Here is a 12,795-nt window from a genome sequence, read left to right as displayed (position 1 = left end):
TTTCTTTCTAGTATTTAGCTTGGAGGTGAACTAAAGACTTGTTTTCTTCAAAGCTCTTGGGAGGGGCACAGGAGGGAAATAGCAGTGAAACAGGTACGGTGCATCGCCACAAGCCCTTTCATGCAGTGGTATGCTGCAAGGCTCAGGACCACAGCCAGGACATTGTCACCAGCCCTACCATCCTCTCAGCCATCAGCAACAAGATGTCACTGAATTTTTGAGCTTGTCACCCTTATGCCGCTTTGTGGAGAGACAGACGTTTCATTGTTTCCCCGAGGACCTCGCAGTCCCTGCAGATGGTCACAGATCCCAACTGTCTCAGCAGACAGCAAGCCGGGCCTTTGGCCACCCACACCTGGGCTGCTCCGTATCTAGCCATAATGGCAGCCGCGGGTGCTTTTCCAGTCCTCACGAAGCAAAGCGGTGTGTGTAAACTCAAGGACCTTTGCTAGAGCCTGATGGCCTTTGGGCTCGGAGGCAGCAGTGGTGCCGTCCCTCTCCCCTCGCTTCCCTGCCCGGGAGTTGTCCACAGAGGCGGGGGGACCGGTCTGGGGCACGCCAACTCGCTGCCCGCTCCGAGCCCTGGCCGCGTCCTGCAGTGCCCTCAGCCTGTGCCCTGGACAGGTCCGGCATACACGGCCCCGTCTGTTCGACAATGCAAGAGTCACGGTTAGCTGGAGAACAGCGCTGCCGGCTGCCCAGACTCACGGGCTCCAAGCCACGTCGCCTCGGGTGGCGCTGAGCTGAGCACGCTGCGCTGGGCCGGGCCGGGCCCGGCCGCTTTGCTGGGCTTCCCCGCCGAGTGGCTGTTTGCATGCTGGGGGTGGCGGCCCCTGCAGGCCGTGCCGGGGCGGACAGCCGAAGCCTCGGCAGCCGTCGCCAGAGCACGGCGGTGTCAGTGCCACGGTGTCCGCCGGGGACCGAGAGGCAGAGTCGGCGGCCGTCCGCCCGTCCGATCCCTGCGGCCAGGACGCCGCATGCAGCCCTCACCCTGGAGCGGCGGCGGCGGATCGAGGAGCTCTCGCGGTCCTCCCGGCAGCGGCTGCTCCAGTCGCGGGACAGGATGTTCTCCAAGTTCACCTCCATCCTGCAGCACGCCGTGGAGGCGGTAAGGCCGCCGGCGGACCCGGCTACGCCGCGCCGGGGATGCGAGCCGGGCCTAGTCGCCGAGCGGGCCCCGCGTGGGGGGGCAGCGGCGCGGGCAGGGGGCTCCTAAGCGCAGCGCCCCTTCCCCGGGGCCTGCTGCCGGGGCAGGGCTAGCGGCGAGGGGCCTTGCCCGGCTGGCATATTCGCTGGCCTCGCCGGTCTTGAGTCGCGCCCGCCGCGGGGCAGCGAGGCGAATGCCGAACTGCTCGGACGGCTCCGGCCAGCTCGGTGTCCGGCAGGGGAGCGAATTGGCCGAGAACGGGCCGCCGCTGGCCAGGGCTGCGGGGAGAGGAGGGAGCTACTGCTGCTCAGGCCTCCGCTGCGGGCCCGGGCGGCTCCAGCCACAGCCCCTTTGGCCAGCGGGAGCAGCCTCAGGCTGTCATCGTTGCCAGTGTGCCTTCCTAGTAGGCCCCGGTGCCCCGAGCTCGGCCTGAGGGCAGTCCTTGCCCAGCGCATCCCGGCCGTGCCGGCTGCCTTCTGCGGAACAAAACAAGGAAATATATTCAGGAAACTCTTTACGGGTTTCATCTTGTCGTGGCTAGGAGACAGCATTCGCATGTCTCCAGTGCTTTTGTGGGATGTTTCCACTTCCAAAGAGACGGTTTTATCCTTGGTTTCTTTTTCATTTGGGTTGGGTGGCCGGGGGGACTCGGAGTTATCAATGCTCAGTTGGATTTAATCATGGAGACTCGCACACCTTTGCCTCTTGCCGCGCTGGGGAAAGGAAAGCAGCAGGGCCTATTTCTGAAGCTGCTGTTTCTATAGGCCGCATTCGACTGCCTGCTCATCGGCACTCCTTTATAGGTATATATCTTCCCCTGGGTTTTGGTGAGGTGGGGTCCTGGTAGTAACACCTCTGGCTTTCAGTGCCTGTCTCAGGAAGCTAAGACACCTACAAAACTGAGTTTGAAGGGGTGCATCTTTGGTTAGGAGCTAAAAACTGGCAGTGAAATACTGCTAGAAGTGAAGGAGAAGGTTCCTAGTTTGCTAGTTTAGCAGTGGAGTGGTAATTGAAAGGAAATGGTTTAAATAATGATGAAACAACTTGTTTGAAAACTTGCTTCGACCACATATGAATGCCTTCAATAGGCAGTGCCTGCATTGAAGGAGAAACAGAAATTAGTGGTTACCTGACTGAAGAAATCTTCTTGTGGTGAACACATTATGAATAAGAGTGAATGAATGAGATGCAAGAATGGAGAAGTTATTCTTTCAGGCCTACCAGTTCTAGGTTATCTACAAAATGTTTACATTACTGATGTGTACAAAAAATAAACAAGAAGAACTGCATTTGTTTGAGATCCATAAAAATCTACTGAGTTGAATGGAAAAGGGGAAAAGTAGAGATAATAGGGTCTATATGACCCTTTTTTAATTATGCCTCCCCAGAAGCTCCCAGGAGCGTGTTGATGATACAGTTTGCAAGTGACTGCTGTCAAACAACACGCTCTAGGCTCTGAGCAGCCTGGTCTAGTTGAGATGCCCCTGTGGACTGCGGGGGAGGAGGGGGGTTTGGACTAGATGGCCTTTGGAGGTCCCTTCCAACCCAGACCATTCTGTGCTTTTATGATTCTATGTCCTTGCTCAACTCTGGTATCCTTATCATGCTAACACCATGATCTTCTGATAATGAGTACTACACTAAATTACACATACAGGGTTGTGACAAATAGCAAGCACTACATGCTAGAAGTGAGACATGGAATCACAAGAGCAAGCAGATGTATGAATGTTTCTTACTTTCCACTAGTTCGAAGACTGAACAGAGAAACAAACTTTTAACGAGTTTTTGGGCTGCATCTGACTTTAAATCATTGTTTTGCTCTCTTCATAATGAAAGTATGTGGACCTTTATACTAATCTGAAAGTGAAAATGGGTGTAAATCCTAAATATTAGGTAAGTCCACCTTGATGCTGCCTGCAGTTTTCAGAACCTAGAGAATTTGGAGCATCATTTTTACTTGCTGTTGTTGCTTTTATTTCTGCCAAACTTGTACAGCCTCAAGTGGACTCTATTTCAGCCCTGAATGTAAATAACAGAACTGTAACAAATTATCAAAGGTTATAAGTGCCTGGGGGAGTTCACCTGCAGCCCAACAGTTTTCAGCTGAGATGGACCTTTAAATACAGTTGAAGTGCCTGGGCTTCATAGAACTACTTTAAATCAGAATTGTTTGGGTAGATCTTCTCCCCTGTCATTGCTCCTACGTAGCAGTTATATAATGTGTCTGTTCTGCCTCATGGCCCGCAGGCTTACATTTAAATAGTAAGAGTTCAGTGTTACTAGGTACAGTTGTTATCTGATGGGCATACTCATCTCTCTGAGCTGTGACGAGGAGTTCCAAAGGTTGACAGTCTGCTACACATAGCACTATTTGCCTGTCAATTGTCGTGAGTGTACCAGTCTTTAATTGATTGTCTTATGATGGATCTGTAATGAGACAAACATAAAGGACCAGTTGCTTTCTATTAAGACTTTTTAATACCTTGAATAACTCAAAACTTTCGGTATTTTCTGCCTAAGTTATCCAAGTGTGTGAAATTATACTCTCGATTTTCATTAGAGCTGAGCCCTACTTTTTGCTACATGCTACCATATATCATTCCTGCCAGTAATTTAGGGACTTACACCCTTTCTGGACTTCTCTGCAACATCCAGGAGACCATAGTATTGTCCTAACGGAACATCCTTAAATTGGATTGAGTGGGTTGGAGAGAATAATTGAGGGGACTGCAATCTTTATTCTGTTACCTTACATCAGAGCAGAACAGAAATGTACCTTCTTTCCTGTTCATGTTTTGAGGAAAAACAGATCTTTGAAAGGGACTGAGTCACTTACCACAGGTACTGCTCCAATATCATTAGCTGCCTAACTGCCCAGAACAAGGCATTCTTCTTGAACCCACTTTATTTGCTGTGATGACCTCACATTACTGATTGTTTTAACATTGTGCTGCTGTTAACAAATTATGATGACAAAGTTTAATGCAAGGCTTGCAAGCCTGTGCCGTCTTAGTTTTATATGTGAAACCAGTGGTCATTGTAAACTCTGTGCATTCATCAACTGAAGAAATAAAGTAAACCTTCAAGCATTAGTCATTTTCCAGATTTTTCCCTCAGGGCAAACATTCACAGTAAGTAAGTAGTGAGATGGAAGAAAAACAGTGAGTGACTACTGTAGTTTTCCTTATTTCACTGGCAGGAGTATATGTGCACTTCCCCTTCATTTGTCTTTGACCTGCTTTCCACTTGGTTTTTTTTCTGACATCTGACCAGACAGTACCTATTATTCTTTTATACAGTCTTTTCTTTATTTAGTGAACTTATCCAAAAGATACCAAGAGATATCCACAGCTTCTCTTGTTTCCGTTCTTTTCAGTACTGAATTGCACCTCCGAAAAGCATACATGCAAAATACTGCAATAATTTGTACATGCACAAGGAGATTGCTGTTAAATACTGAATATTTATAGCCTTCTTTGCTCTTGATGTTATTTTTTTTCTTCCCTGCCTAAACACAAATTCTATGTACTTCTGAAAACCATGTGGAATTGTATTTTGGACAGATTTTATAACAAGCAGACGGTAGTTCTGGTCAAAGATCACAGTTCTCCTGAGAACAGCACTTTTCTTGTGAGGAGTTGGGTTCAATCCTTAGCAAGGTATTGTCACCAGAATAAGGCAGCATGTGTTAAGTTTAGCTCATAAGTGAGAACACTCAGACACTCCCTCCCAAGAAGCTCCACTGCTGGAGCTGGGAACCAGATGGAAGAGCTAATAAATGCCTGCTCACATGGGCTGGTTTTCAGTAGTGTTAGATGGGTTTTGTCAATTTGATATACCAACACCTATAATGCAATCATTATGATGTTGTACTTTGCCTCCCCTACCCAAGGAGGAGATTTTCACTTTGAGGTTAGAAATCCATAGCTCAAAAATAGTGAGAAGATATGTAGTTACATCAAAATTAATTAATATCACTGTAAAAATACCTGGACTTGTAATTCTTTCAGATTAGAAAAATAGCAGGAATTAATGGCCTTCACAGGGAATTTTGTTTTGCCTCAGAATCTTTACATGAGTGTGTGTACTCTTACAAAAGAGTGATTATTCAGATTCAAGAGAAGTGTTGCCAGCAGGGCAAGGGAGGGGATTCTGCCCCTTTACACTGCTCTCATCAGACCCTACATGAAGTACTGTGTACAGTTCTGGAGCCCTCAACAAAGGAAGGACATCGAACTGTTGGAGCAAGTCCAGAGGGCTGGAGCCACTCTGCTGTGAGGACAGGCTATGAGAGTTGGGGTGCTGCAGCCTGGAGAAGAGAAGGCTTGGAGGAGACCTTAGAGTGGCCTTCCAGTATCTGAAGGGGGACTGCAGGAGGGCTGGGGAGGGACTATTTGCAAGGTCTTGTAATGACAGGATGAGGAGTAATGGGTTTAAACTGGCAGAGGGGAGATTTAGACTAGGTGTTAGGAAGAAATTCTTTACAGTGAGGGTGGTGAGACACTGGAACAAATTGCCCAGGGAGGTTGTGGGTGCTCCCTCCCTGGAGGTGTTGAAGGCCAGGTTGGATGAGGCCTTGAGCAACCTGTTCTAGTGGGAGGTGTCCCTGCCTCTGGTGGAGGGTTTGAACTAGGTGATCTTTGAGGTCCCTTCCAACCTAAACCACTCTATGATTGGCAACTCTAACATAGGTTTCACCTCAGCTGGGAACTAATAATTCATCCTAAAATAGAAAGTACAACTTCAGCCTATAGGTACCTCTCCTATAGGGTTAAGGCATGTAACCCAAGTATTTGGGGACTTAGATTTTTCTAATGCTTTCCAGTGCTGAGTTTGGTGTGTAAGCTAGTGTCTTAGTCATGGTCTTTACCTCAATTTTATGTCTGAATAAGTTAAGAGAGTTGGGTTGCTTTGGCTTGTGGGTTTTATTTCATTTTTTGTCAGTAAAACACTTATCTCACAGTAGTACATAGCATTGCTGGACTTAAATATTCCCAAGAAGAGATGTACTTGAAACAGCAAATTTATGCTAGGTTCATCTGCAGTGGGAGGAGGAACTTAGGGGAGAGGGTTGCTGAGCCTGGTAGCTCAATGCAGGCAAAGCTCCCACAGCTCTGCAACGTGGGGGCAAATTGATGGCAAGGTTGATAGTGTATCCCAAACAGCCACACGTGCATAGGTGCACACACATGCTAATGGCGTCTCTGTTTGCTGTCTCTGTCTTGCAGTCCTCTATCAGAGAAGACTGTGAAATCACTCAGTATTTTAATTAAAAAGGGTGGGACCTGTCCCTGAATTACCTTTTCACTTCTAAGAAGAGTCTCTGGAGGCGTTTGTAGGGAGGGAGAGTGTCTGTATCCACGGTTTGCTGCTGCAGTGGATAAATTATTGACAGTGCTGAGAAGTGAAATCCTTTTCCTGGCACTACTCAGAGGAACTAAATTCATCTCGAGGCAGATGAGGCTAGAAGAAGTGGAGAGGAAAAATCACATCAATTGAGGATAAATCTTTAATGCAATCTATCATGTGTTGCTTTGGAAATAGAATGGTCTGAAAGGGCTGGTATTCCTCAAAAGTCTTCTCTGTGCTGTTTATCAGCCAGAAGTGAGGGATTTCTTTCTTTCAGTTTTGCTGCAGAAAGATGCAAAATGATTATTACATTGCTTGAAATAAACATCTGCAGCCACAAGTGTGACATACAGAGCACGATACAAAATAGCATATGCTTAGTCACTGAGTTATTAGGAATTTCAGCAGCTAGTAAACTTCATAGTAACATAATCTAGTTTGATCCCATATGCTGTAGTGTCTTAATATTTATCCTGTCGTAGCTGGTGTGCTAAAGTGCTGCTCTCAGTGGCTAGCCATAGGAACGTGGAGGACTTAATGAGTCCCCAGAATTTCAGGGAATGGCAAGCAATGTCAGTTTGATTTCCCAGTTGCCGTTTGTGAGGACACATATGCACACAGGATGTAGGTGCAGATAGTTACCAAGCACCACTGAGTCTTACATTTCAAAGTCCTGCCCTGGAAGGATCGCTAACAGTATTCCACTTTCTTATCACAGCAGGCCCTGCTGTTTATGTGCTGGGCTGGATGTATGTACCAAGATAAATTTCAGTGTCACTGAAGTAGAAAAGACTGATGTGGAAAACTTATAAAGCTTTTCAAAGAGACCAACAGCACTTGGTGAAGAGTATATAGATGTCTGAGCCATATCTTTCTGTTTGTCCAAGAACAGAGTGAACTCCTCACTTTTCAGACACTGCAAGCAGACAGCTGAGCAATTTGGAATTATTAATCTGAAATGTGTAGCTTCTGCAGGGAAAATTTCTTTGTCCCGTGGGTGACTTGAGCCTTTGCAGTTTCCCAGAGGGGTTGTGGAATCTTTGTCCTTTGAGATGCTCAAAATCTGTCTAGGTGGGGTCCTCAGCAACCAGCTCTCGGCATTTATACTTGAGCTGGGGAGTTGTACCAGATGATCTCCAGAGGTTTCTTCCAGCCTCAGCCACTCTGTGATTCTGTGAAGGGTGGTTCAACTCCTTATTCTTCAGAAATGGACACATCATTTTTTTATCGAATCATAGAATCAACCAGGTTGGAAGAGACCTCCAAGATCATCCAGTCCAACCTGTCACCCAGCCCTATCCAATCAACTAGACCATGGCACTAAGTGCCCCATCCAGTCTTTGCTTGAACACCTCCAGGGATGCTGACTCCACCACCTCCCTGGGCAGCCCATTCCAATGCCAATCAATCTCTCTGTGAAGAACTTCCTCCTAACATCCAGCTTATACTTCCCCCGGCACAACTTGAGACTATGTCCCCTTGTTCTGTTGCCGGTTGCCTGGATTCTTTCTTTGCTCAACGGTCTCACTGCTACCATCGTGTCAAGTCATAATCCTTTATTTCAGGATTGCTTGTAAAAGAATGATTTGAGGACTTGACTGTCAAAACCAACAGAAAAAAAAGCCTCAAGCAAATAGGCCTCAGTAACAACAGACCCTCTTGTAGGTCTGAGTTGATGAAAAGCTCAATGTGAGCTGACAATGTGTGCATGCAGCCCAGACAGCAAACTGTGTCCTGGGCTACATCAAGAGCAGTGTTGCCTTGCTCCCCTTTACTTTGCTCTTGTCAGACCCCACCTGCAGTACTGTGCACTGTTCTGGAGCTCCCAACAAAGGAAGGACATTGAACTGTTTGGGTGAGTCCAGAGGAGGCCACCAAGATGCCCAGAGGGCTGCAGCAGCACTGCTGTGAGGACAGGCCATGAGAATTGGGGCTCTTCAGCCTGGAGAAGGCTTGGAGGAGACCTTGAGGTGGCCTTCCAGTATCTACAGGAGGGCTGTGGAGGGACTATTTGCAAGGTCTCGTAATGACAGGATGAGGAGTAATGGGTTTAAACTGGCAGAGGGGAGGTTTAGACTAGATGTTAGGAAGAAATTCTTTACAGTGATGGTGGTGAGACACTGGAACAAGTTGCCCAGGGAGGTTGTGGATGCTTCCTCCCTGGAGGTGTTGAAGGCCAGGTTGGATGAGGCCTTGAGCAACCTGTTCTAGTGGGAGGTGTCCCTGCCTCTGGTGGAGGGTTTGAACTGGGTGATCTTTGAGGTTCCTTCCAACCAAAACCATTCTGTGATTCTATAATCTGTTGAGTGGTGTGGGGGTTTCCCTGTAGGATTCTTGATTTTACTAGCTGGGAACGTTTTGTATCATGTTCACAAATTCACTATTTACCTCAACTCTCACTTTGGACAGCAGAGTGCTAAAATTATCTTGGCCTTTTTTCTTTGTCATATACTGTCTGTGGTGCAGCAGTTGTTTGTGCCTGTGCTGTAATGGCTGCAGTTCTCCAGCTAGGTGAAGGAGGAGCATTACTGATGTTGACTGTGTGGGAGACATTGTTTTGTGCTTGCAGCATGTCATACCCAACTGACCATTCCAGATTCCTCCAGAGTAGAAGAAACTTCCTTTTCTTTCAGAAATAAAGAAGGAAAAGTGGTTGGTGGGATTTGTTGTTTGGGGGTTTTGTTTTGTTTCTCAAGAAAGAACAGTTTGTCAAGCTCTGGGGATGGGCCTGATTTGCCCCCCTAAAAAAGAAACAAAGATCTTTTAAAAAATTAAGGTTTAAAGGTTAGCAGGAAAAAAAGTCATGGCAAAACCTTTATAACTAATTGGCATTTTCAAGGGAGCAGAGGAAAAGAGAAGAACAATGTACAGAAGGGGAGGATGACATCAAGAGCAGATACAAAAGAACAGGATTTTTTTTTCCTACAGGATGACACTCTGAGATCTAAACAATTCAAGCCTGTATTTCTAGTGCTGCCTTGCTGTATGTGTAATAGCTTTTGTTGCTTCAAAGACATTGTCTGGTCATAGAAACATCACAGAGATTGTAACTAATGTTCACAAGCTAGGCAGTATGTCATGGGGCTCGTGCCATGAATAATGTAGCTAGTCCATGTTAAAGGTAAAAGAGCACAGAGTAAGAATTGCAGAAGTAGTAGTCTGCAGCAGTTTACTTTCAAGTATAAGATAAAAGTCAGTTCAATCTCTGAGGAAATACTTAATTCCTAACTGTTTTCTGTTTTGGTTTTTTTAATCCCATAGCTTGCACCTTCCCTTCCATTACAAGAAGATTTTGTTTACCATTGGAAGGCAATCACCCATTACTACATAGAGACATCAGGTAAAAGGAAGAAAAAAGATTCTGGTTTTGCCTGTTTATTATGTGAAGCAGAATTACCAATTTCATTGTTGTTAAAATGTAAAGATTAAGAGATACAAAAACGATAAAATGCCACCAACAATCATTAGTAATTAAAAATATTGGCCACATCTATTCATCTCTTTAAAAGTAGGCAGGGAAATTATTGAGGGAAGATTTCTTTGCTGAGTACCACATAGATAATTTTACCTTTTCTTGTCCAACCCAGTTTCTGTCTTCACATATTCTGGTTAATCTAAATAGACAACTGTAGATATCTAGTCCCTGCTGTTACTCTTTTACATCAGAGATTGTTTCTTTCCAAAATTTTAACAGAAGTAATTTTGTGGTCATAGGTTTACCAGACATGAGTTCTTTGTGCTTAGTAATAAGTATTTATTCTTATTCTTATATATTTATTTGATAACATAGCTCTGAAAATGAAATTTGTGAACAGACTTAGAACATGTTTTGCTAAAACCTTTCCAGACCTTACTCTGCTCATCTTAAAAGAAGGATCATTCTGATGAAATGTGATTGTAGTTGCTTCTTTTAACAATTTTCCCTTTTTTCTTACAACAGTTACACAGCATTTAAATTTAAAATCTTGGGGCCTAGTTATTAAACCATTAAGTTTTAAAAGCAAATGCTCACAAGTTTTTCTCAGCATTATTGGTTCTGCTCTTCTGACAGAGTGGCTGTTGAATCTGTGTTTGTGTCTGGGACTGGCCATCTTGTTTATATCAATATTTACTCTTCCAAGCTGCAACTCGACTCTTGGTTCTAAATATTCATCTTTTGGAACGCTATGTGATGTTTGCTAGGGTAGAAATGGCAGGGTGGTAGGGGAAAACCGATACCTGTGATTACGTGGTGCAGAATAGAAGCTGACCTCTCTCCCAGACTTTCCAAAGTCTTGTGAATAACAAGTGGATGTATTTCTGTCCTCTGCAGTGAGAACACAATTATGCCTAGGAAATTCAAGCAAAACATTTTAAGCTAACTGGGGATTGTGGTAGAGACCAAACTCATTCTGACATGGCAGTTTTCTGTTACCATTTGCATGCAAGTGACAGTTATTTTTAGGTTATTGCGTAAGAAGTAGTAACCATTTCTCTAGCAGTAACCATTTCTCTCAGCATTTAGCTGAAAAGAATGAAAATCTCCACATGTGGACATGCCCTACAACATCTTTGTGCCAGCTCCCACGGCCAGTAACATAAATTGACAGCAGACTCCTGACTTTACTAAAGTGAAATCAGAGTCTTTATAACGTCTGACAGAATGGTGTCTTACTTAAGGCAGAAAGTATAAAAGACAAATCTAAAGACTATGAAGAATAGACAGCATAGAGACAGGATGAGAGCCAACCAGAAGATTGAGAGCTAAACCTTCACTTGGTTTCTGGCTGTACAAGGTTTCCTTTTTGACTGTGTTGTGCATGTTTTGAATTTCAATGTTTACCCTTTTCCCCATTGCAAGGTTAGATATCTGCCTGGTGCATATTCCAGTTTACACTTCCAGCTGCAGTTCTAAAAGTTCAATTTAAGTCATGTCCAAAACCATGTGTGCTACATGTAAGGTTCTCTAAATGAGTGATCATATTCTAAAATTTGGAATTTGGAACTGAACTTCAGAAAAGCGTGGGCAGTATTTTAACAGCTTTTGTTTGCACATCTCTTCTACTTAGATGACAAAGCTCCTGTGACTGATACCAACATTCCTTCTCACCTGGAACAGATGTTGGATATTCTGGTTCAAGAGGAAAATGAGAGGGAGTCGGGTGAAACAGGACCATGTATGGAATATTTGCTGCATCACAAGATTTTGGAGACCCTCTACACACTAGGAAAAGCTGATGTAGGTACTTCTTAGCAAAGCAGATTATCTTCTATATGAGCTCCTAATTGTAATAGGGACTGAAGTTCTACAGTAGGTGGTAGTGTGGGACACTGTTCACTAGCAAATAGCTGTTTTCTTGTTACCAACACATTGGAAATAGCAGTTTTTTACAAGTGTGATCGAAGTGACAACTGATGAGGTGCTAAGACAGAACACTGAGATTTGTTCTTCAGCACAAGTCTTCTTATATTATGGACTATGAAGCTAGGGGAAACTTTTGTTCAGTTTAGACTTTTCCTACCTTCTGCAAGATAGTAGTATCTATGCTTCATTAAATTTTAGTAGATTCTTAGGTATCAAATACCAGTGTTGTTTAATTTCTCTGAATGTGATGAGTTACTGCTCAGAAAGATTTCCATTCAGAAAGCATTAATTTAAGCTGATCCCCAAGCAGCTTTCATATATGAGATGAATGCAGATAGGAATGCAGACCTTGGTGGTGTTGTCCAATTCTTCTCATGTCTGCTTAGTGGCACGTGTGACATTAGCTTCATGGTCTTCGTGCATTCTTCTTGCTGCCTTTCTTGGCAGAATTAGGAGCTGAAATGTATGGGGTTATATGGATCATGGGATGAATTATTGTGGCAGCACTTGTGCTAGATCTTTTTGTATCATGATGCAGATTTAGTTAGGAAAGGACAGTTGTGTATCCTGTTCCAAGGATAAATGTATCACAGAATGACAGAAACACCCAGGTTGGAAAAGCCCCTCAGGATCACCAAGTCCAGCCTATAACCCTACTCTATAAGATTCACCTTAAACCATATCCCCAAGCACCACATCCAGACAACCCTTAAACACATCCAGTGTTGGTGACTCAGCCACCTCCCTGGGTCATTCCAGTGCCTGACCACTCTCTCCATGCAAATGAAGCTCTCTGTAATTTCATTCACCGTTAGTCTTTTACACGTTGTCATGAGTTTTTAATCTACTTGATTTTACATGTGTAGACAATGTAGGGATCAGCTATCTGTGTCTGGGATGTTCCTAGCTTTAGAAGGGCCACAGTTTTACAGTTCCTGTTACTATACCAGGT

General features: G+C 44.7%; 1 protein-coding gene across 1 annotated transcript in view; it reads left to right on the top strand.

The window, feature by feature from the left end:
- Positions 1–354: 354 nt before the first annotated feature.
- The window catches only part of FHIP2A (FHF complex subunit HOOK interacting protein 2A), a 38,339-nt gene continuing 25,898 nt past the window's right edge, over positions 355–12,795 (top strand). Inside the window, exons 1-3 of the mRNA XM_064144325.1 lie at positions 355–1,108; positions 9,761–9,839; positions 11,548–11,717. Coding sequence (XP_064000395.1) covers positions 815–1,108; positions 9,761–9,839; positions 11,548–11,717 — 543 coding nt within the window. The 5' untranslated portion in view covers positions 355–814. The remainder of the gene's footprint in view (positions 1,109–9,760; positions 9,840–11,547; positions 11,718–12,795) is intronic.

The sequence above is a fragment of the Pogoniulus pusillus genome, chromosome 6 (assembly GCF_015220805.1).
Source record: "Pogoniulus pusillus isolate bPogPus1 chromosome 6, bPogPus1.pri, whole genome shotgun sequence".
Classification (NCBI taxonomy): Eukaryota; Metazoa; Chordata; class Aves; order Piciformes; family Lybiidae; genus Pogoniulus; species Pogoniulus pusillus.
This window is presented reverse-complemented; position numbering and strand designations above follow the sequence as displayed.